This window comes from Sordaria macrospora, chromosome 6, assembly GCF_033870435.1.
Source record: "Sordaria macrospora chromosome 6, complete sequence".
NCBI lineage: Eukaryota > Fungi > Ascomycota > Sordariomycetes > Sordariales > Sordariaceae > Sordaria > Sordaria macrospora.
The window spans coordinates 3,320,986-3,344,777 of record NC_089376.1 but is presented as its reverse complement, the minus strand read 5'-3'; the positions used below and the strand labels follow the sequence as shown (position 1 = coordinate 3,344,777).

The 23,792-nt window shown below is 52.2% G+C and overlaps 6 protein-coding genes across 6 annotated transcripts; 4 read left to right on the top strand and 2 right to left on the bottom strand.

The window, feature by feature from the left end:
• Positions 1 to 217: 217 nt before the first annotated feature.
• SMAC4_08741 (uncharacterized protein) lies at positions 218 to 3,497 on the top strand. The gene is made up of 4 exons (XM_024655961.2): positions 218 to 816; positions 1,015 to 1,516; positions 1,599 to 3,122; positions 3,187 to 3,497. Exons 2-4 carry the CDS (start codon positions 1,326 to 1,328, stop codon positions 3,218 to 3,220), a joined length of 1,749 nt encoding a protein of 582 aa, XP_024510951.1. The 5' UTR covers positions 218 to 816; positions 1,015 to 1,325; the 3' UTR covers positions 3,221 to 3,497.
• A 467-nt stretch (positions 3,498 to 3,964) lies between these two features.
• Positions 3,965 to 5,413, top strand: SMAC4_08742 (uncharacterized protein; the record flags this gene model as incomplete). The annotated part of the gene is made up of 3 exons (XM_066090845.1): positions 3,965 to 4,063; positions 4,152 to 4,807; positions 4,895 to 5,413. Exons 2-3 carry the CDS (start codon positions 4,250 to 4,252, stop codon positions 5,411 to 5,413), a joined length of 1,077 nt encoding a protein of 358 aa, XP_065947562.1. The 5' UTR covers positions 3,965 to 4,063; positions 4,152 to 4,249.
• Positions 5,414 to 6,850: 1,437 nt separating this feature from the next.
• Positions 6,851 to 9,368, top strand: SMAC4_08743 (uncharacterized protein). Its single transcript, XM_066090846.1, has 3 exons — positions 6,851 to 7,278; positions 7,365 to 7,657; positions 7,745 to 9,368. Exons 1-3 carry the CDS (start codon positions 7,164 to 7,166, stop codon positions 8,978 to 8,980), a joined length of 1,644 nt encoding a protein of 547 aa, XP_065947561.1. The 5' UTR covers positions 6,851 to 7,163; the 3' UTR covers positions 8,981 to 9,368.
• Positions 9,369 to 10,575: 1,207 nt separating this feature from the next.
• SMAC4_08751 (uncharacterized protein) lies at positions 10,576 to 11,986 on the bottom strand. Its single transcript, XM_066090849.1, has 4 exons — positions 11,704 to 11,986; positions 11,500 to 11,619; positions 11,063 to 11,257; positions 10,576 to 10,981 (listed from the first exon to the last, which is right to left on the bottom strand). Exons 1-4 carry the CDS (start codon positions 11,885 to 11,887, stop codon positions 10,875 to 10,877), a joined length of 606 nt encoding a protein of 201 aa, XP_065947560.1. The 5' UTR covers positions 11,888 to 11,986; the 3' UTR covers positions 10,576 to 10,874.
• A 361-nt stretch (positions 11,987 to 12,347) lies between these two features.
• SMAC4_08750 (uncharacterized protein) lies at positions 12,348 to 17,477 on the top strand. The gene is made up of 3 exons (XM_066090848.1): positions 12,348 to 13,154; positions 13,219 to 15,141; positions 15,196 to 17,477. Coding segments are annotated over exons 1-3 (3,618 nt in total). The 5' UTR covers positions 12,348 to 13,153; the 3' UTR covers positions 16,890 to 17,477.
• Positions 17,478 to 18,212: 735 nt separating this feature from the next.
• SMAC4_08749 (uncharacterized protein) lies at positions 18,213 to 21,585 on the bottom strand. Its single transcript, XM_003344451.2, has 2 exons — positions 20,623 to 21,585; positions 18,213 to 20,556 (listed from the first exon to the last, which is right to left on the bottom strand). The coding sequence occupies exons 1-2, from the start codon at positions 21,030 to 21,032 to the stop codon at positions 19,557 to 19,559; spliced, it is 1,410 nt and encodes a 469-aa protein (XP_003344499.1). The 5' UTR covers positions 21,033 to 21,585; the 3' UTR covers positions 18,213 to 19,556.
• Between the last annotated feature and the right edge of the window lie 2,207 nt (positions 21,586 to 23,792).

Below are 23,792 nucleotides of genomic sequence, written 5' to 3'. Positions count from 1 at the left end.
CCTTTTTACTAACCAGCCCAGTCCTCTTTGGTCAACCTTTCAGGTCTTCGTTGCCGCTTTAGAGAGTTCACGAGATTGATGAAGCCATGGGATTTCGGCTCTCCGGCACAGAAAAACACCATCGTCTGTGGGAAAGAATATCTTCAAGTGAACAATCATATCACCCCATAGCCTTTGGCGCCACACGAGGCACAGAAACAGATCTCGGCGTTAAGCGACTTGACTGGAGAGACACGGCAAACGGCCGTGGTGATGGGAAGTACTTCTGTCTTTTCATTCGCTGTGGCGGCGACTAAAGTCTAAGCACTTTGGTCCTTTTCCCCTGTCCTTCGGTGATGTGCCGAGAGTGCTGGGAGTACCTGGTGCAACCATTGCACCCATTGCACCGCTAACAACGCTAAATGACACCTTTGGCAGGGTCGCTCGTTTCAACATCTACGAACCTGGGGTTGAAGTTGCAAAGGATCCCACGCTTTCGGTCATTCGATTTTCTCGGCCTCTTTTCCCTCATTTCTCTTTTTGAATGGTCCCCTGAAAGAAAAAAAGAGCCCCTGGCAGGTTCCAGACTTGGGAAAGCCTCCAGTTCCTAGTCCATACACCTCACTAACTTTCTGTCTGTGCCTCAAACACTTTGTCGAGTCATTTCTTTTTCTGGCCTGTACACTCCTCTCGTCTCCTCTCTGTTGGCTTCTTTCCTCTTCTCACCCACGTACCGAGTTGACACGCTTTGGGCATTTCTCGACATCGAAGGGCTCCCCAGTTCTCCGATAGGTGAAGGAGAAGCAAGCCGCCAGGTGCAGGCATTCGTAGTTACAGGTATGATCTACATGGCATCACCTCATGTGTTTCTAATTCTCCGACTCTGATCCGCTTGGCGTCACTGTGTTCTTAACCATACTCTTCCTCTCCCACGTCCCCTACTCCGTCTAGTCTCTTTGTTCCTTTCTTTCCTCTTTTTCCCGTTTTCTGCAGAGCATCTACCACCTAGAGCTTGTGATCGCTGACCAACACCAGATCATTGTGGCAGCTACAGGCTCATACCATTACATTCTTTTACAACAATTTTTGTTATCATTTCTCGACTCTCACTTAATACTTGCGTCTCTCGAACAGTTCAGCAGGCTCTGACTTCCGAGGACCGATTCATCAGAATTCGACAACGATTTTGCAACTTTCTTGGGAGGATTGAAAAGAGCAGACCTCTTATCAGCGGGGTCTAGGGCATACAACTGAAGGGGTGAAAAGGGTTTGGGATTCATTTTCGACGGAGGATTGCGAACGACGCACGCGAATATTCCGACGACAACAGAAGCAACCCAGACACGATGAGTTACGGGGGATATGACCTTTACAGGTCAAACACAGATTCATCGTTCGAAAAGCCGTCAGAAAGGTCAAGATGGACGCCACTCACACGCATGCTATTATCGGGTGAGATGACCCAAGAAAGGCAAAAAGAGTTGAGCCCGAGAGAAAAGTTCGACCGATGGATGGTCAACGAAGGTTATCGACGAATGTAAGCACACCACATCACAGTCCCTTTGACCGTTGGTAGCCTATTGGGACACAGGGAAGAATGGGAATGCTGACTGTTACAGCTTCGTCTTCGTCTTCATGCTGCTCCACGCCATTGTTTTCGCCTTTGGCTTCGTTAACTTCGCCGTCAAAGACAACCTACAAATAGCGCGGGAAACGTTTGGGCCTACATACATGATTGCGAGATCGGCAGCACTGGTTCTGCACGTCGATGTTGCCCTGGTTCTTTTCCCCGTCTGCCGAACGCTCATCTCCCTCGCAAGACAGACTCCTCTGAACGGCATCATCCAGTTCGACAAGAACATCACCTTCCACATCACGACAGCATGGTCCATCTTCTTCTGGTCGTGGGTCCACACCATTGCCCATTGGAACAACTTCGCCCAGATCGCAGCCAAGAACAACCTCGGAATTTACGGCTGGCTGTTGGCTAACTTTGTCTCGGGCCCGGGTTGGACTGGTTATATCATGTTGATCGCGCTCACAGGGATGGTCATCACTTCGGTCGAGAAGACAAGGCGGGCGAACTACGAGCGATTCTGGTACACGCACCACATGTTCATCGTCTTCTTCTTTTTCTGGTCCATCCACGGCGCCTTCTGCATGATCCAGCCCGACTTCGCGCCTTTCTGCATCTCCATCGGCACCCAGGCCGTCGGCGTGTTCTGGCAGTACTGGATGTACGGCGGCTTTGCCTATCTGGCCGAGCGCATCGCCCGCGAGGTCCGCGGCAAGCACAAGACGTACATCTCCAAGGTCGTCCAGCACCCCAGCAACGTGTGCGAGATCCAGATCAAGAAGGAGAACACCAAGACCCGCGCCGGCCAGTACATCTTCCTCTGCTGCCCGGCCGTTTCGCTGTGGCAGTACCACCCTTTCACCCTCACCAGCGCGCCCGAGGAGGACTACATCTCGATCCACATGCGTGTCGTCGGCGACTTTACCCGGCAACTCGCCGAGGCCCTAGGCTGCGAATTCGATAGCAAGAAGAAGGGCGACGACACATCCAAGGTCGTCGGCGTCAGCCAAGAGAACGATGAGGTCGACCCCGCCCTCCGCCGCGTTCTCCCCCGCGTGTACGTCGATGGCCCCTTCGGCTCCGCTTCCGAAGACGTGTTCAAGTACGAGGTCTCCGTTCTCGTGGGTGCCGGTATCGGCGTGACCCCCTTCGCCTCCATTCTCAAGTCGATCTGGTACCGCATGAACTACCCGCAACAAAAAACGCGGCTGAGCAAGGTGTACTTCTTCTGGATCTGCCGCGACTTTGGTTCCTTCGAGTGGTTCCGCTCCCTGCTTCTGGCGATCGAGGCCCAGGATGTCGACCACCGCATCGAGATCCACACGTACCTGACGGCCAAGATCAAGGTCGATGATGCGACCAACATCATGATCAACGATGCCAATGCCGATAAGGATACCATTACCGGCCTGAGGAGCCCGACGAACTTTGGACGGCCAAACTGGGATATGATCTTTAGGGGCATCAGGAAGTTGCATGCCCCCGGAGAGGCAGGTGTGTTCTTCTGCGGTCCCAAGGGTCTGGGTAGCGCGTTGCATGTTTATTGCAATAAGTATAGTGAGCCTGGGTAAGTTTTTATGATCCTTTTGTGCTGGAGTTGTAGACGAAAGATGCTAACCTCTTGTTGATAGTTTCCACTTTGTCTGGGGCAAGGAGAACTTCTAAACGTCTTTGTCGGAATTCCCGTTTACCTACTTCACTCAACAACCTCATCTTTTGGGCACGATCTCACTCCTGTGTCTTCTACCATAGTGTATACAAGCATTTTGAATGGAAATGATTATGAAATTTGTTAGATAGTCAGCTGTTTCGTCTCTTTATGTACCACTTATACCACTTTCTGTTTTCAGGTCATATGAAGAAGTTTTAAGGCAGTCAGAAGGCTCGAGCCAAACGTTTGACCATTGTTGGCACAACTGTACCAAAATAATGCTATTCCTGAATTTGGCCAAGTAATCACGCAGAATGTGATATAATCCAAAAGGAAGACCAACAGGATGATGAAGACAAATTGGAGCTCTCGATGCTTCTCATCAACCCCTTTGCTCTAAGTACCTGCACATCCAACCCTGACCCACAGTTCTCCCAAAGCATCATTTCGACGCATGCAGGGATTATAAGTGCCCCATATTTACCAGTCGCGAAAGAGGTGCGTCTCCGGGCAGGCAATCGAATCCCCTCCACCTCAGCTTTCCAGCGCGTCAATTCCACTTGGACGGACGCGGAAAGCTTCCTCTCTTTTCCCGTCAGGCACAAAAAAGTGACATCACCAACAGACGAACCAAACGACCAAGACACCCTTCTTCCGACCCGTCTTCAACAACATACGATAACATCACCCCGAGTTTGTCTTTGTCGCCAACCCAACGAAAGGCCGAATTCTGAATCGCATGAGCGACAACCGCAAAGATGGGTATTAAACAGCTTTTCTCGATCATCAAAGATGAAGCGCCGGCGGCCATCAAGGAGGGCGATATCAAGAACCAGTTCGGTCGCAAGGTTGCTATTGTGAGTTTTTTTTTTTTTGACTTTCTTTTCAATCTTGCGAAACGACCTACCTTTTATCATCAACACATGCTGACTTCTACTTTGACAGGATGCGTACGACTCCTCATCCCTCGTCCGACCCCAACTCCGACCCCGATCCTGAAAGACCATAACCGCTAACACATACCCCTCCAATGATACAGCTCCATGAGCATCTACAGCTTCCTAATCGCCGTCCGCTCCGACGGCCAACAACTGATGAACGAAGCCGGCGAGACCACCTCGCACCTAATGGGCATGTTTTACCGCACCCTCCGGATGGTCGACAACGGGATCAAGCCACTCTACGTATTCGACGGCGCTCCTCCAAAACTCAAATCGGGCGAACTCGCCAAGCGCTTCCAGCGCAAGCAGGAAGCGACCGAAGGTCTGGAGGAAGCCAAGGAGACGGGCACGGCCGAGGACGTGGAGAAGTTTTCGCGGCGCACGGTGCGCGTTACGAGGGAACATAATGCCGAGTGTCAAAAGTTGCTGAAGCTGATGGGAATTCCGTATATCGTTGCGCCGACCGAGGCCGAGGCGCAGTGCGCGGTGCTGGCCAGGGCCGGGAAAGTTTATGCGGCGGCGAGCGAGGATATGGATACGCTGTGCTTCCATACGCCGATTTTGCTGAGGCATTTGACGTTTAGCGAGCAGAGGAAGGAGCCGATTCAGGAGATTCATACGGATAAGGTTTTGGAGGGGTTGGGGATGGATCGGAAGCAGGTATGTCTTTTTGGTCCTTCCCGTTCTTTGCGCGTGTTGCCAGAATTTGCTGTGATTTACGAATGCTAATCAATACCTCAAAAACAGTTCGTCGACCTCTGCATCCTCCTCGGCTGCGACTACCTCGACCCGATCCCCAAAGTGGGACCCAGCACCGCCCTCAAGCTGATCCGCGAGCACGGCACGCTCGAGGAAGTAGTAGAGTGGATGAAGGCCGACCCCAAAGGCCGCTACCAGATCCCGGAGGACTGGCCATTCGAGGACGCCCGAGCTTTGTTCTTCGAGCCGGACGTGCGGCCCGCCGACGACCCGCTGTGCGACTTCAAGTGGGAGAAGCCTGACATCGAGGGACTGGTCCAGTTCCTCGCCCACGAGAAGGGGTTCTCGGAGGACCGCGTCCGCAGCGCCAGCATCAAGCTCCAGAAGAACATGCAGACGTCGCAGCAGGCGCGAATCGAGGGCTTCTTCAAGGTGCTGCCCAAGACCGAGGAGGAGAAGAAGGCGCATAAGCGCAAGCTCGAGGAGCAGGCGGAGCAGAAGAGGAAGAAGGTCAAGGAGGAGAAGAAGGAGAAGGCCAAGTTGAAGGCGAAGCCGAGAGGTGCTTAGGGCGGGATTGGGAATGTCATCTAGCGACACGATGCGCTGGTGGTTTGTCGGCGCTGCTGCGCATTTCGTCACCTACCTATTGTTGACGAGGCTGTCAAGTCATGCCGTGATGTTTGGCGCTGGCGTTTCAGGAGTTTCTTGGAGTTTTACAGGCGGAAGGGAAAAAAGGATAAGGGATTCGTGCATCATTCGGCACGTTGAGGAATCTGTGGGAACCCAAGGTTTTAGACATTTATATCTTTTTTGTTTTTGTTTTCTATGCGAATGATCAATGATTGATCCCTCACACGACAAATCTACCATTTTCTCCGGATCATGATTATCTATCGATGATCATGGGCATACGGGGTACGAACGGTATCAATCATTCAGACGGCCATCATGGAGCAAATTGCTGCATTAAGAAAGTTATGTTAATGAATAAATCCCAACCCCACAATATATTCAATCGCAGACGTGAAGTTGCATTGATTGAAGCCGTGACGGGATTTTGTGCAATGCAGTGCAGTGTGCAGTGCAAGTGCAGACTGCCCGTCGCCGCGGCACAGTGGCAGCACCACACTTGCCTCGGCTCTTTTGTTGGCTGGGGTGGTAAGTAATCCCAGCCGTTCCAATTGGTTCCCCACTGGGAGCAAATGACATCAGCCGAACGTGGGGACGGAAACAGTGAAACTTCACGACCGCAAATGGAAATTGGAGTTGGTTTTTGGGGATCACGGGGTGTCACATGTTCATGTTTCCCGTATTTCCCATCTCATTTCCACTTCCAGATCAAGGTCGGTCGGCCAGCCTTGTCGTTGTCGATGTTGCTTGGAAAACAGGCACAAGATTCGAGTTGAACAGAAAGTTTTGATTGCATCGATTGGAACAACAGGAAGTTTCATGTCAAGTGAGAAACTGAACCGAGCGAAGGCGGAGGTGGGTCGCTCGGATTGTGCATAGCGCAGGGGTCTTCCCCACGGGCAGGAAACACTCGACGGGTCGAGGACAGTGCCGACTTTACGAGGAAGAGGAAGAGATATCTCCAAATTCACAAGTATCTGTCGAAAACGGGAGGGGACAGAATTCAAGAAATAAGATTTCAGTAATCGTTGTATCAACGGCTTGTAATGGGACCTTTGGCTTCTTTATAATAACTTCGACGACAGCATCATCCTACAAAGACGCTCCAGTGACTTTCCAGTTGCAAATGATCAGACTGACGCGGGCAGTGTGCGCCTGTCGGGACTACAACTTCAGACCATGTTTACACACTTCTCGGATGTCAGATACGAACGAAGGCTGTCATCCTCCATTCTAATGTCAGATCTCATGCACATGTGCTCCAACTTGCACTTGAAATTCCAAAGAAAGACGTCGGTGTGGAAGCTTTCCGCGGGCGTGGCATGATCACATGTGAAAGTCCGTTCGGCGCATTCCCGCTGTACGGCGGACATTTGCCGCCAAACCATTGGCTGTCGCAAATCCATACCGTGTGGTGTACAACCGGGGGGCTCTCTGGGGAATTGCTTGGAATGGATGGATGCGACAAGGGACAAGGAGACAACGAACTGAACTCCCCCACACTGGCTACTCTCCCCCATATTTCTTTCTCTTACTTGTGCCCTCGTGGTCTCTCTTGTTCTTGATTCAAGAAAGTCTTTATTTTGCTTGATCTTCTCCCATTCTCTCTTCTTCTTTATCTTCTCTCTTACAATAACTCTTTCATCCCATATACCCCATTTTCTTATACCCATCCATTACATCCACCATGTCCAAGATCTTCACCCAGGCCGATGTCTCGTCGCACAACAAGCCAGACTCGCTCTGGATTGTCGTTGATGGCGACGTCTACGATGTCACCAAGTTCGCTGATGACCATCCCGGTATGTTTTATATGCGCCAAACCTTCTATCCTCTGTTTACAGCCCGAGGCGCAACCTAGAAACTGACAGTCCATGATCGGGAACAGGCGGCAAGAAGATCCTCCAGAGAGTTGGTGGCAAGGACGCCTCCAAGCAGTTCTGGAAGTACCACAACGAGGGCATCCTCAAGAAGTATCAGGGCAAGCTCCAGATTGGCTCTCTAGACACCAAGCCCAAGGCCGCTGCTCCCGCTCCCGCTGCTGCTCCCGCCCCTGCTCCCAAGGCCGCCCCCAAGCCCAAGGCTGCTGCTGCCGCTGCTTCTTCTTCCCATGAAGAGACCGAGGCTCTCGAGCCCTTCGGCCAGCTTATCCCCTTCGCTGACCCCAGCTGGTACCAGAGCGTAAGTTGAAAACCACCCCTCCAGAATATTTCGGCGCTATCTCTTCCCAAGTGCCTCGGCTAATCCACTTTTTTTGCCTTTCACTAGTACCACTCCCCTTACTACAACGAGACTCACGCCGCCCTCCGTGCCGAGATCCGCGAGTGGGTCGAGACCGCCATCGACCCCTATGTCACCGAGTGGGATGAGAAGAAGGAGGTTCCCGCCGAGATCTACAAGGAGATGGGCAAGCGCGGCTACCTCGCCGGTCTGCTTGGCACCAAGTACCAGAGCAACTATGTCGAGAACCCCATCAAGTCGGTCCCCGCCGAGAAGTGGGATCTCTTCCACGAGATGCTCCTGACCGACGAGCTGTCCCGCACCGGCTCCGGCGGTTTCGTCTGGAACGTCATCGGCGGCTTCGGCATCGGCTGCCCTCCCCTCGTCAAGTTCGGCAAGAAGCCTCTCGTCGACCGCATCCTGCCCGGCATCCTCAACGGTGACAAGCGCATCTGCCTTGCCATCACCGAGCCCGACGCCGGCTCCGATGTCGCCAACCTCACCTGCGAGGCCAAGCTCAGCGAGGACGGCAAGCACTACATTGTCAACGGCGAGAAGAAGTGGATCACCAACGGTATCTGGTCCGACTACTTCACCACGGCCGTGCGCACCGGCGGGCCCGGCATGAACGGTGTCTCGCTCCTGCTCATCGAGCGCGACTTCCCCGGAGTGTCGACCCGCCGCATGGACTGCCAGGGCGTCTGGTCCTCGGGCACCACCTACATCACCTTTGAGGACGTCAAGGTTCCCGTGGAGAACCTGATCGGCAAGGAGAACCAGGGCTTCCGCGTCATCATGACCAACTTCAACCACGAGCGCATCGGCATCATCATCCAGTGCCTGCGCTTCTCGCGCGTCTGCTACGAGGAGTCGGTCAAGTACGCCAACAAGCGCCGCACCTTTGGCAAGAAGCTGATCGAGCACCCCGTCATCCGCCTCAAGCTCGCCCACATGGCCCGCCAGATCGAGGCCTCCTACAACTGGCTCGAGAACCTCATCTACCAGTGCGAGAAGATGGGCGAGACCGAGGCCATGCTCCGCCTCGGCGGCGCCATCGCCTCCCTCAAGGCCCAGGCCACCGTCACCTTCGAGTTCTGCGCCCGCGAGGCGTCCCAGATCTTCGGCGGCCTGTCCTACTCCCGCGGCGGCCAGGGCGGCAAGGTCGAGAGGCTGTACCGTGATGTCAGGGCTTATGCCATCCCCGGTGGCTCCGAGGAGATCATGCTTGATCTCAGCATAAGGCAGAGCTTGCGCGTTGCCAAGATGACTGGTATGAAGCTTTAAGGCAGATAGATGATGTTTAATGTTTGCTGTTGTGTGATTTAGAAAAAGCATCTTGGGGTTAACGGTTTTTTTTCTGTTTTGTTTTGGCATAAATGTCTTTTTCTATTCATGGGGTTCTTTTTGTACAACTCCATATATATATCTATAACTGTACTTCTATGTGGTATGATTACAGATAGCTAGCTACACAATCAAGGTGGCGGCGTTGTTGTTTACTTCGATGAAGTGTGTCTCTGTCGTGAGCCATGTGATGTGATAATCACATGCATGCTCCGTTATTCTTGGAACACGTCGATGTTCTCATAGGGACCAAGGCACCGTTATAACAGAAGAAGAGCAGCGACCATACCATTCATTATATAGGCACAACTGATTCCGAGAATAATAACCGTACTTGATATATTCGAGTGTCGGGTTAATGAGCTTTTAATGGATGTATTCTGGCGGCCACTGATCATTTCCTTTAGGGACCGAAGAAGGAGTTGGATCGAGTGTCATCACAGTCAGTGATACAAAGGTACTGCCAGATGGTTTAACTTTGACCTCTTCCTGATATCTTTGATTCCCATTTTCCAATTTCCATTTTAGCATCTGTACTCTCTTGTTTCTGAAAGCCACATAGCAGGCTCTGCTCGTGAGACGTATCAGGCTCTGCTCTTACAGTGTCTATATGGAAATTGTGCCTTCCTTTTTTGATCGTTGCGCTCCCGGTCTTGCGACACAACTCTTTCTGGTCTTCTTTGTCTCCAAACTGCTTATCACTGTCACGGAGCGCATTGAGCCACTACACCAAATGGACCGTGTTCCTGCAAAAGGATACAAGTAACCGAAGCTGGTAGTTCGGTCGCTCAAAGTGGCTTATATGGTTGCAATGACGGAAGGTATGCACCCTTCCACCGTCACAATCACCGTCTATTACCGTCTCTTCACCTCTCTCTTCACCTCTCTCTTCGCCTCTCTCTTCGCCTCTCTCCTCCCCTCTCTCCTCGCCTCTCTCCTCGCCTCTCTCTTCACAGTCATTTCGTCGTTCCATCACTATCTCTACAACTACTTAACCCATATCTCTGTCTATCTGTTTCAGTCTCTTCACATGTAAAGCTGTTTCGACGTATCAACTCGAGTTACCTTAGTGACGGCCATTGAGTAATTGCCTTCCTAGAGGTTTGTAACTCTTTGTATTCTGTGTTGCAAGCCCGGGAAGACCTTTCTCTATCGATGTAATTTGGTACCTATGCTCCCATCTGTACGAACCAGACCGTTGTCGGTGTCGTTCCATTTTCGCCATTGGTTCTTCGTTCTTGATTGTTGGGCGTTGGATTTTGATTTTTAGTTCGACGTTCTTGCGAACTTGGGTTCGTTAGTACACAGTAATAAGTTAGTCCGTCCCAATGCTCAGGAGCCGATATCCAAGCAACCCCCTTCGCCCGCCAAGACATAGACGCTTCGTTGTTGGCGTTTTCCACCTACCATTGCCAGTCAACAAGTACTGTCCCCGCCCTTGAGGTGTCTCGTTCTGGGAGAGGGATGGGTATTTTTGACCATCGAGTTGATGACTCAAACCAGAACCCAGGCTCATGTTGTCTCTTACTTTGAAACGGCCTATGATTGACCATAATACTGATGTGAAGGAGAACATGTTATTGGATGGTATGGTACAGTTTTCCCCATTGCTCTTTTGTCCTCCCTCCATCTGCCCCTAGGACGTATGTAGAAGAAGTAACAAAAAAGCCCATCCTGTTCTTCCTTGGTGTCTGTCTCTGACTCTTCTCTGCTTCGCCTCCAGGCCGGTCCTGTTTTGCCAGGCCAGGGCTCTGTTTGTATCTTGCCTATGATCATCACCTCATCTTCATGGTTGTATCTTCTCCAAACCTTTCTTTCCATCTCCATGCCTCGCTTAAGGAGAAGCAACGTTGGGATCCGCAGAGACAGGCTTAACCTCGACTCCGTACTTCTCAAGGAGTCTGGCACGTCGGCGTTCTTGGTAGCCGGGTGGGTAGATACCTTTGATAGGGGGTTTGTTTTGTTAGCAGGTCTGTTCATGGATAAGAGACATCCCTAGGGGTTTTGTTCGATTTGACCTACCACGACCCTCGCCAACTTCCGCAAGGGTTTCCTCAATCGGCCTCCTCCTGTTCAGGCGCATGGCCTCTTTCCTCTCGTACTCGTCGACGTTGGGGTCCCTCTTGTAGCCCCAAAGAGTGCCGCCGGTGAAGGCAAAAGTACCGACAGTGGCGCCGGCCAGGGCACCGAAGCCGAGGATGACGGGGAAGCGAAGGGCTGTTTGTTTTGAAGTATATCCAAGTTAGTTATGTTGTCTTTGTAGGTACCATGTACTAAGCGCAAGGAAGCAAGAACATGAGTCGTGTAGTCTGGGGTCGCAAGTGGAGTATTCCGTTCCCGCCCGCGCAACGGGGGTACCACTCGCTCGCCGGCTCGCATGGTATGGGGATTTGTGTATAAACAGGGTCGGGGGTGGTTTCGTCTTTCTCTTCCTCCTCTCTCGTAATGTATGTACGTACATCGCAAGCCCATGACGCTTCCACCGAGGAAAGCGCCGATCGCATGGTTCCAGGCGTCCTCCTTCTGGCGCAGGTTCGCCGAGGCCTGTTGGGCGAATTTGTAGATACCACCGGCGAAAGCTTTAGAGAGAGATAAAGTCAGTCAGTCAGTCGGTCAATCGTTGTCGCGCAGGGCCGCGCAATTGAATTGATGTCATGTCGTACCAAAGCTGATGATGGTGGCGCCGCCGTGGGTGAAAACGTGCATGCTGCCGACGTTGTTCTTCTTCATGGAGGTGCGGAGCGAAGAGATCAAGAGACCGGCTCCACCACTGTAGACGGCGCCACTGAGGCTGGACTTGATGGCGTCCTTGGGCCGAAAAACGGTGTCGTCCTCTTGAGGCGCCATCTTTGAGGACGAATCGGTTGTGGTCGAGGGAGTGTGGTGGGCTTGGTGTGATGTCGTCGGCGTGGCCTTGGGTGCCCGTGGTGGTTTGAATGTGATGTCGAGACTCGAGACGGGAGTACTTGGAGCTTGCAATTGATTGGTGGTGCCGTCCAATGCGACGGGCTATGGACCTAGCCTCACAGGCAGTCGATTGCGCTACAGTGGACAGAGCCGCAGTTCGGCGGTGCCGTGGTGCTTGCCCGAGCAGCGAGCATTTGAGTGCGACTGCCCTAACTTCAGGCTGAGGTGCTTGGGTCTGGCAGCTGCTGCGACGGTAGCTGACATATGGTCCGTGCGTGTTAGCTCTAGCTCTCCAGCTCTCGTACAGTCTCACCTCAACTTCCATATCATGTCGAAAGAGAGACATTGTTTTGTTTTAGCTCATGGTTCTATTCCTTCCAAGTCGAGCTTCTCATTGAAACCGGTTCTTTTGATCTGATGAATTTGTTGTTGTCACAAGCGCAATATTGTAATTTACTGGGTGACTTGCCTGGAGAACTACCTACTCAGTACCCACGTCACAGTCGAGACTGGATACATAGATGCTTCTTCTGTCAACTGTTAAGCTTCCATCCAACTTCGTCTCCTTTATCCCGACAACACCTTCCCCATTTTCATTCAAGAGAATGCCGCCTGCCGCCTGCCGCCAGAACTCGTTGGCTAGACTGACGCAGACAAGGAGCGCTTAAGTCCACTTCCACTTCAGACAACGGCCATCAACCGCGTCATCCGTGTTTGCTCCAAGTCTCATTCTTTGCCTTGAATTACCAACCGAAAGGTACCTCCATCATAAGGCGCCCACCCCTCCGTCCCTCCATCCGTTACCGCGTCGACTAGCAACGAACAACAGTATTGCTGTGCCTGGCTTTGGTGACGGTCCACAACTACTCACCATACCCAACCCAGCCATTTTCGTCACTCGTCAACAGGACACTTCGACGACCATCGTTCTGTGGCTACCTCTAATCGGCAAGGACATATAACTGGGAACACCGGTCATTATCCACGTACTCAACACTCAATACCCTTCAATTATCGGTTTATTCACGACTAGATTGCATCATCATCAACCTAGCCTGCCGTCCTCTCCGGTGTCAACACCGTCACATATACCCCGCCATATAGGTATCACTTCATCAGCGCTCGCCGGAAACCCACTGGTTTTACGCAAACAAGTCCAGGTTCATCGCATCAGAGGGTGATATAACGCTGTTCTAGGAGCCCAAAAGTACTATGATCATCCTACTCTTAAGCCTCCCAACTTCTGCTCTAGTACTGACCTCCTGTCATAGTGGCCTTGGACCCAACCCCGCCGCCTCCCCCCAAAGCAGGTCGCCTGGCTTCACGTTGGCTTCACGACTTGTTTAAGGGCATTTTCCGTGAGGGTGATCCTGTCTTTGACTGCTATTCTTTGCGAGACCCTTCACGCCGGGATATCTCACCAAGCCGACTCCACGAACTGGTCATTATCCGCTCCCAAAGCCATGGCATCGACTACGATGGTCGAGCCCAGCTCACACCCCTTGCCATAAGCTGTATGTGCAAGTTTTGCCGTCACCACTTCGTTATCACATATAACATTCCCCAGGACGCATGCGGCCAGTTCCATACCGGACAAGCTCACCACTATGTTGCCTATACTTCGGAAGATAGTCGGACTCCTTCACGCGAGACGTCAAAGTTCTATCCCCGTGCAACTGGCACTACTACTCACATCTGCTCCCTCTGCAGCCAAACTGTTTCTGTCGACATTCTGCGGCCGCACCTGAAAACAGCTTGGATCAGCCGAATCATGGATAAGGACAGGATCAGAAACGCGTTGGCGGTTGCCAAAAAGGAAGAGCCGGAACGCTACGGCGACCTAACACCGGAAAAGGAGGAAAACTATGCCAGTTCTCCCTTGCAGACCCTCAACATGTATATTAAAAACATACTCGAGGACGACTGGAAGGCCCCGCAAAAGCGCATCGCCAGCCGCAACAGGACCTTCTCAGTCCAGTTTGGCCCAGCATGTGCCGACATATTCCTCTATCTCGGCTTCACGGAAGAAGTGGATATCGCAAGCCAGGACAAATTCTGGGTACCCCCTCGGCTTCCCATTTCATCATTTCGAACACCCCAGGGCTCAGAACGTGCTTTCCTCGAGAATGTCAGAAGCGAAGTGCAAAGCTTTTTAGCAGAGAGCCCTCCAAGGCCGGACTTGCCCGTCGTGGGAGCATCGATTGATGCGAGGGAGTGGCTGGACAAGATTCTCATATCGGACTGGCTTCGCAGCCACGAGAACCGGTCGCCGCGAAACTCTGAAGAGGCCCAATACTTCCGCATCTTGGGAGCATCCGAACAGTCGGATGAGGAGGTGCTCAAGTATGCCTTCCTCCAACAGGTGAATGTCGATCCGGCGAACAGGGACACTTACAGGGCTGCGCTTGCCAATTTGGCTGGCTACAGGAGTGAAGAGTTCCAGATGTACGTCTTCAGTCTGGATGAGAGTCCTGTCGCCCCTAGCGGCCCTCAAATTCAAGGGCCTCTTTCAGACGTCGATAAAGCATATATGCACTTCAATCTCCAACCAAACACGAATGGAGACGCCCGCTACTTTATCGGTGTTTACAAAACTTACAGAGAGCAGTCACCTGGACAGCTGTCTAGTCACAGACTCGCCCTTCTCCAAATCGGCAAAGACAGGGACGATTCGGATATACTTGCCGAAGTATTCAATGGGGAGATGGATTTCAACGAGGCATGTTCACTTCTGGAATCCGAGCCAAACTACACCTTGGAGATTTACGCTGCAGTTGCACGGGAGGCCGTCAAGAGCGGCATCGATCACAGATTGGTCACCAAAGTCTGTGAGACGATCGCGGATACCATGAGAAAGGAGAATGTAGTGGACGATAGCGGTTGGGCTGAATTTGATACAGTCTTAGCAGAACTCCGCGCTCCAGATTTACCCTCCCCATTCAACTCGCAACAAGGCGCCCAGTTCGAGGATACGACAGAGTTTATGTCACTTCCTGTCGGCCTTGATAACCTTCGAAATACATGCTATCTCAACAGCATCCTTCAGTATTTCTACTCGGTCACAGCCGTGAGGAACTTCGTCATGATGGCGGACCAGACACCTTTGGAGCCAACCCAGGAAGCTATGCGGGCTCTTCTAGACGGCCTAGACCCATCTGAACTTGACCCTGGCCGGGCTTACGTCGGATCTGAATGTGAGTTGTCGCGCTGATTTTTGTCCTCGAAAGCATGCTGACGTGTGTCAATAGTTTGTCGTGAGCTGGGCTCCCTGTTTCGCGACATTCAGGGCGCCGGAACACGCTCCGTGAGACCCAGGCAACGTCTAGCCAATGCAGCTTTGCTCAGGCCCGACAGGATACGGAGTGAGCCTCTAGAGGGAGCCGTTGACAACGCGTCCAAACCGATCTCCGTGGAGGCTCCTCCACTGCCTCCCAGATCAGGTGCGGACGAACAACCTAAGGTTACGGTTGATGCGGTACCAGAGCACTCGGAGACGGATAGCAACCTGAGCTCACAGACCTTGGTTAACCAGACTGAAGATGACCCGACATTTATTGTTGTCGACTGCAATACCGGCAAAGGGGAAAGCACAGGCGACGATATCACTATGACTGATGAACCTGCCCCGTCTACCCCTGTCGCTGATTCTGCCAATACTGCAATCGACAGGCCTAGGGATCTGAAATTGACGGTGGTAGAGCTTAATGAAGAGCTTGACAAGCCTAATGTCGGTTCCGACCAGATGGACGTCGATGAAGTCATGGGCAACGCAATCGACCATCTCCGGGCAGCGTTCAAGGTTGAATCGCTCAGGAATCCGAATACACCAGGACCAGACCCGATCAAGGAAGCCTTTTTCTCGACGCTGGTCGACAACCGGAAGAAGGCTAGCGAAAGTACTTGGAACAGCTCTACACGATCTGAGCGTTGGGTGATCGCATATCCCGGAAAGAATGAGCGTATTACCTTGTATGATGCTTTGTCCAGATCATTCGATCTGGAAAGCGTGGGTGCAGAACTTCTAACCTATACGACCATCAAGGACCCGGCTCCCAATTTCCACATCTGCATTTCGAGGTCGGATGGCCGTAACAAAAACGCCAATCCTGTTATCATCCCCGAGCTGCTATACCTCGATCGCTTCATGCACACCGACCAGATCGATTCGCCACTATTCAAGGCCCGTCAAAGAAGCTGGAACATTGGAAACAGGCTCCAAGAGCTCATGTCCCGTGAAACCAAGACTAAGGAGAACGAGGCTGCCGTCCCGATTCCCTTAATAACACGTAATGAGACAAGTTCCGACAGCCTTCTAGACTCCTTCATTCACGTTAGCGATCAGGACATGGAGGAACTAGAAGGTTACGATGTCACATCGTTCTTGACACCCGAGCTCGATGCCACTGTCGGGAAGTATACTAGCCTGCCCAGGCCTGAGTCATCTCAGCCAGACATGATGCCTGAAGCGCCAGAGCCTGATCAGGGAGAGCGTGACGATCTCGATCCAAGCGAGATCAGTAACTTCATCACGAGCGTTAAAGCTGAAGCTGCCTGGGAACAGGGGCAGCTGCTGGCCGAGCGTGAGAAGCTGTTTGATGGCATGCAGCAGTATGTGTACCGGCTTCACGCAGTCGTCTGCCACGCCGGAACCACGGCCGCCGCCGGTCACTACTGGGTCTGGATCTACGACTTCGAAGAGAACGTTTGGCGCAAGTACAACGACACCACGGTATCTGCCCACCCAGCCGAGGAAGTATTTGAACAGCTCAACACCAGGGGTGAGCCATACTACGTGGCCTACGTGCGGGCAGAAAACGTCAAGGACCTTGTGAGCATTCCGCGTCGTCAGTTCGTGGGACCACCGGTGGTTAGCTCTGATGAGCCCACGACGGTGCACGCCGAGACGGTCGACAGGATGGACTTGGATGCTCAGGATGCTTAGTTAGCTAGGGCTAGGGTAGAGGGGCAACGATTGGAGCGCGTGAACAACTTCATGCGTCTTCCTCGCCTTGAGCAGCCCACGCCACTGCGTGTGCGTAGTAAGACGTGTGACCTTGATGATCTTGATCCTTCACTTATCGCGAAGTGGTTCGGATATCATGAATTATCATCCCCAATCACACCCCCAGTCACACCTGAAGGAAACAACGACGGGACGAAATCAGAGCCGCGGATGCCTAAAACTGTCATTATTGATAACGAGGATGTTGAGCAGTTTTACAGCGAGGAAGATACACTGAGGTTCCAGTGGCGAGATTTGCAGAGAAGAAGAGGGTATTATTCAAAATGAGTAACGCGGGAGGACTAAGGAGGCCTAAAGCGGACGGATGACATTCCGTGGTGTTGTGGTTGTGAGTTTATTGTTTATGTTAGCTACGTTGTTACACACGACGTTGATTGTATGGATTAGTTTGTAAATGTCTTTGTAGCGTTGATAGCCTCAAATGTAGCGATGGTAACAAATGAGGTCGATGGCTGAGGAATACATAATCAGTATTGCCCTGTGTATCGATCGTTTTCTTACCTGCCTCGCTGCGTTACCTGTCTCTAACAACACATTGTTCTGGTTCTCCCTTGTATGCCCCTTGGCCCCTTTTCTACAGCCGACCCTCTCCCCCCCTTCATCACTGATTTCTCTTCACTCCATTTTCCATCTACCGCTTACATAGTATCCACACTACTAAGCCCTAGGTATGGAGCCCAAAGAATGACGTCTTGATCAACAGAGTTCCATTACGAAAAAGAAAGGGGCTCGGATCACCGATTCCCTCGGCACCCGGGATGTGCGTGTACCACACAGTAGATGAACTGATGAAGATCAACGATCAACGAACGATCAAGAGAAGAAGAGAACGGACTCGGAAAGAAGGGTTCGTCCTTCTCTACGTGCACGTCAGGAGTCAACGATGATCAAACCCCCAAATCTCTGTACACCCACGACTCACTAGGTTATCCGTTAATCGGAGATATCAATACATGCATCTGTCTAACGGTCAAAGGGACGCACGACGGCAAAATGATGGACATGTTGACATTGGAGATAAAGGCTATGGCGTCACTGACAGCAAGCAGGTGGTGAAAGAAATACGGGTTACCAGTCACCATACAAAATAGGTGGGAACTGGTAACCAGTATTTTTTTCACCACCTGGCAAGTTGGATAGTCAGATAGTCTATAGAATAGACAATACCCGTCTTGCGGCGGTGGCAAAACTGGGAGTTGGTAGCCTGGACGAGGAAAGGCCGTGGGTTGTGAGGTCAAGTCCTGAACTCTAAAAGGTTGATTAAATACATATTTACTTCTGCCTTCCGATACCCCTTTCATAACAATTCACAGCAATCCACAACAATTCACAAGTGGAGGATCTGATGGTGGAGTGGGTAACGTTTGGTATTATCTCCATTCCTCCTCTGCCTCTTTAGAGGCCCCCTTCTCCATCGCATAATCTCTCTATTCTCTAGACCCTCTCTAGGTACTCTTGACTTCTGGAAGAATGAATACCATCATGAAGACTTTATATCCAAACCCTGCAGCTCTGCTGACCATTAATGCTATTCAATCATGAACATGAACATGAACATTATCCAACCACCACCACTTCCACTTCTTCCTCTTCCTGACGACAAACCCATAGCCATAGACATGAAGTTGAGTAAAGGCCACATCATTAAATAAACTCTGTTCTTCTTTCTTCTTTCTCATCGTTTGTCATCTCCGTATCCGCATCCACAGTTGGTATTATATCCATCCATCCCCGAATCCCCTTCATAATACATCTTAGCTATACCATTAAAGCTTGGATATTAACTGATTTGTTCCGTTTCCCATCCCATGTCCGCTCTCCCATCCAACGAATTATTAAAGCGACCGAGTAGTCTTATCTTCTCCGTCTTGTCTTTCCATTTTCTTTTCCCTGCCACCCAAATTCCTTCCCTTGCCCTCCCTTGCCTGCCTGCCTGCCTTTCCTCGCCTTGTCTGCCTGTCACCCATGCCCGCCGGTATTCCTGAAAAAAAAAGAGCCCCTGAAACAAAGCCTTGTATGCTTGATGGTATATATAAACGAGAGAAATGTGGTGTGGGGTATCGCCGGTTTGTTGTCCTTCTAATACGCTTTAAAACCGCTTCTTTATGATGAAAAAAGACCGCTTTAAACCGCGCGTTGCGCCTCTGTGTCCAAGGGTGTAAATAACGTAAAATAGTTTGCCCGCCGTGAGTTCCCCAACAAAAACGCCAATGTCGTGAAATGGTGTAAAATATGTAAACAAAAAGGGTGTGGTATGGTTGAACGAGAGTCTCGAAAATCTTGGGGGTCATTACAACGTACAGCGACAGACTACGCGTTCTGTCGTGTGAGGGTGAGATTCGGCGAGGGGAAAATGGAAACGGGAGGAATTCGGAAGCATGTCAAGCAGTGCCCTTTTCTCTGACCCTACGCGTCCGCAAAGGCGCGAATTGGGTCGAAGCGGGTAGTGTGCTTGCTGGCTTCCGAGAGGTCGCCGGCTCACCCATGGCATCATCGAAACGAAGGTGATGAGTGCCATGATAAGCGGGAGCCGCGGGACGAACCTACGAGTGCTAAGGTAGGACGTGTGTTTGAAGCTTGCTTTCTTCAGCTCAAGACAACAACATCGCTCAGCTCGCTCTCGCGGGCAAGCCTGCCTCCGTTCCAAATATCACCCTGGGGCGTCAAACCAAGCACGACATGCTTGAACTCGTCATTGGGCGTTGTTGGGCTCAGGATATCGGGAGTGCTGCTGCTGCTGCCGCAGACAGTGTCGCCGCGGCTCAGGGAGTCGAGGCTGGAGCTGCTGCCAAGGGTCCACTCGTCGCTGTCGCTGGCGGTGCGCCTCTCGAGGAGACCAAGGCCGTAGGCGCTGGCGCTGCCGTACTCCTCATCGTAGGTCTTGGGGCGGTCACCGAACTCAACGTACTCGTACTCCCAGCGGGTACGCTTCTCCAGCTGGGGGCGAGGAAGCCACCTGACGCGAGAGATGTAGTAGGCGATAGCAGCCATGAGACCACCACCAACAAGATCGACGGCGTAGTGATGGTTGAGGTACATGGTGGCCCACCAGATCCAGCCAACGTAGAAGATGAAGAAGTACTTGAACTTGGGGAAGCAGTACTGCATGAAGAGGGCCTCGAGAACGGCATTGGCACCGTGCAAGCTGGGGAAGGCACCGAACGGCAGGGGAGCGGTGGTGAAGCTGGTGGTGTACATGTCGACGCCGAAAAGCTTGTCAATGCGGGCGAGACCGGCGGGAGAACCCTCCATGCCGTAGTGAGCCGGCTCCAAACCGTGCGCCTTCTCGTACCAGGGAGGAGTGCAGGGGAAGATCAGCTGAATGGTGACGGCGAGCATGCACATGTAGCCGAAAGCACGAGCAAACACGGGGGTGGTGCCGGGCGCGGCAAAGAGGAAGAGGATGGCGCTGCAGATGGCGGGGAGCGCAAAGTGGCCGATACCATAGGGGAACCAGGCAAGCAGATCGAGGACGGGGTGGCTGTGGGCCGAGAGAATGTTGGACAAGTTGGCTCCGTAAAGGACGTTCTCGAGCGCAGGGAGGACCTTGACCCAGATGTGAGGACGGTACTCGGGGGCAATAAATCTGCAAGGGCGGGTTTGTTAGTTTTCGTCTTCATAGGGCCAACAGGGGCTCTGTAACACGACTTACCGGCTGGCGAAGAAGTACAGCAAGTACGTCCAGATGGGAAGCGAGGGCAAGAAGAATTGCTGGGTAATGGGCATCAGAAGCAGACCGCCGATAGCAAGCAGGACGGCCGTCTTGATGATGGGTGCCGAGGGCAAGATGAACAGCGAGAAGAGGATGTAGCCGAAGCAGACAATATGCTGGATGTCCCAGATCTTCCATTTCCGCGTTTGCAGAGTTTTTATGCTCTCCCATACGTCGAACGAGGTCTTGAGGGCAGCGACATTATCCTGCGAAGCTGTCGACTTCCTACGCATCCGCCGGCGTTGGGGTACTGGGTTGAGAGTCGAGAGCTTGAGGGCTGGCGGCCAGCCGAACGGAAGCTTCTTTTGCTTCGGCTTGGCCGGGGCGAGGATGGGTTCAAAGTCCTGCATTTTGGGCGAACGGACGGCGGGATCACCAGCGAAACTGGGCGCTAGCGAATTGGTGAGGGGAGGAGCAATTGAATCGAAGTTTGGGGATTCTATTGTCGCTGCATGCGCATGACAGGCTGGTCGAGGTTGTTGGTCGAGGTCGCTAATAGATACTAAGGTGTATTGTTGTCGGTTTCTTGTTCTCCTTTTTTCCTCCTTGATTTCAAGTTGAATGGGCCTTGGGCGGTAGGTAAGGTGATGGAGACAAAGGGCTGTAGGTTACGGATCGGCCGGATCGCGGAAATCGGGGTTGGGATGAGGGTTTGGTGGTTGTGCAACCTTGACCTTGGTTGGCGGACGGGAACGGGAAGTCGTCGACTCGTCTTGCTGTTGGTTTGGACCAAGAGTGTACAAGTAAAGATGGGAAGTAGTAGTAGAGGAGGCGGGTGAAGAAGGGCGGCGACGGGAGTGGTCGTGTGGCAGCGGCTGGTTTGTGGTTGGCACAAATTTGGTCAGCAGTCGCTGCAAAGGGCCCTGCTGCGTCCTTTTGGTGCGGTCCGGGGGAGAATGAGTGGGTGTGAGACTGGCAGCCACGGCGGGGACGGTCGAGTGGGCGACGGGTCATTCATAAGGTATGAGCGGGCCAGTGACGCCCTGTGAAATAACGCCAAGCCCTTGGAAGGAACTCGGCAGCGCTGCTTGGGTGCTGCTTGGCCAGGCGCACCCACTGGTCCCGTTTTGGTCAAGCCGGATGGATCAGGGACGGGGACAACATGGACATGCGCATTCAACGAGTCGCCCGACACTTGGATTGATGCAGTGACAGGCCTCCCATCAGATTACCGCCAATATTGCATTTCCCATACTCGAAACATGCATCTAACCGGGTTCACATTCTCGTTCGATCCCGAATTCGAAGCATTGAAGACCGGAAATGGTCAATTGTCCAAGTGTTGCGAACACGGCATCATTTAATGTTAGGCAGTAATGAGACCTCTCCCTTTAGAACATATCCAATGCTTACCTATGAAGCTCGTTGCTGACGAGCAGTGCCAAAGCCCCAATACCAACACTGGATCTGATATCATTTCTCCAACTTTTCCCCAATGACAGACCGGGAACTTGCTGCGCTCCGGCTGTGTAACGGAAGACACTCCAGCGACCCAAATGATGACGCTTGATAGGCTCTGTTTCGGGTCATGTCATGTCCCATGAATGTGGCGCATCTCACCAGCAGAGAAGGAAGAGTCCGAAAGATCCAATGCGAATCATAAAAAAAAAGACCAAGCCTCCCGCTTCTTTTGAACCAACAAAGTCAACAACGACAACGCCGACGAAAACAAAACGATGGACAACGGTCTTCTTGAATCTCCCACACCACACGCACACACTCCAGGGTCCAACAAACCGTAACATTGACCAAACCAGGTGATCCGTGCGTTCCGGTACCAGCCCTCCAGTTGCGACATCCAGCCTTTTCCAACCTTTCGCAATCGCCCGTAATCGTAACACCCTCGCATCTTCCTCCCACTGGTCGGCTAGCTCTAGGCGTGATACCGATAAGAGTTAAGCTTCGGGACCTCTACACGTACAGTTCTTCGGTACGCGGACTTCTTGTCAGTCGTTGATGAAGGGTGTGGCCCGGGTCGGATGGGCAGGTGGGCTGCAAGGGTTCTTTGGTTCACGTTAATTTCCCGTTTTCAGGTTCCAACCACAACGCCTGCCTGCCTGTCCAAGTTCCCAACAGCGAGCCCGCCTTGTCGCGAATAACGCGGATTCGCGTTTGATACTACAGTTGTACTACGCCGCAACACTCTGCCCACTTGGCGTCGTCGCATCACCATCACCGGAGGCGCCTATCCTTCTGTCCCTGGGCTTGGCTGGTGTTTCTTGGCAGGGTGGTTGGTTCAGTTCAGTTGGTTCCGGTAAGGTAATCATCAACTACAGCCCGTCTTCGGATCCCGCAACAATGGTACCATATCTTGTAGGCAGTGTGAGTTCCCAAGGTGGTACAACCATCTGCATGTCTTGGAACTTTGTGTATCCTTTGTTACCAAGGTTTCCATTCTGAGGAAACTCAAACTCCGGAAATAAACCAAGAGCTTCTTTTACATGGTGTCTTGGTGTTTGTTTGTTTTGTTTGTTTCTTTTCAACCGTCCGTCTTGTCCCTTGTGTTCCTTTCAATGCGAGACGAAGATCGAAACAAATATCCATATGCAGAGACAGACGGGAGGAAGGGACATGGATGTAACCGCTCATCACGAACAAGAGACAGGATTCCATGGAGTCTCTCCTTATGAGGTGCAATACTTACCTCACCCATCATTTCCATGAAGAGGATCATCTCGCTCTAAAACAGCGTCTGGAAACGAAGCGGCGAGGCAGATTTGTATCGTGTTACTGGATATACCTGTTTTGGAAAAAGCTCTCCACGGCTTGCTCGTAGTGTACGCCCTGCTGGCCATCATCGATTCCAAACCCGACGAATCAAAACAAGGTCCAGCAGCCAACTCACCTCAACTCCTTTTGTTCCTGCGTCGCACGTGGGTTTCCAGTTGGGTCTCTCAATCTTTGACCCTTCTGCTGGCTGCTGCACAACATTGCGGATTTCCATACCTTCTTTTTGCTGGGCCACCTGCCTGGCCGCCCCTTCTCTGAAACACGGAGGCCTTTTTTCGGTGCTCCTTCACCGTCGGCGGTTAACCCCGTGCTCCGTGCTCCGTACCTCCGCTGCTTGTTCTCCGGTCCGACATTCGGGATCCAGAAATCTCGGATCTCGG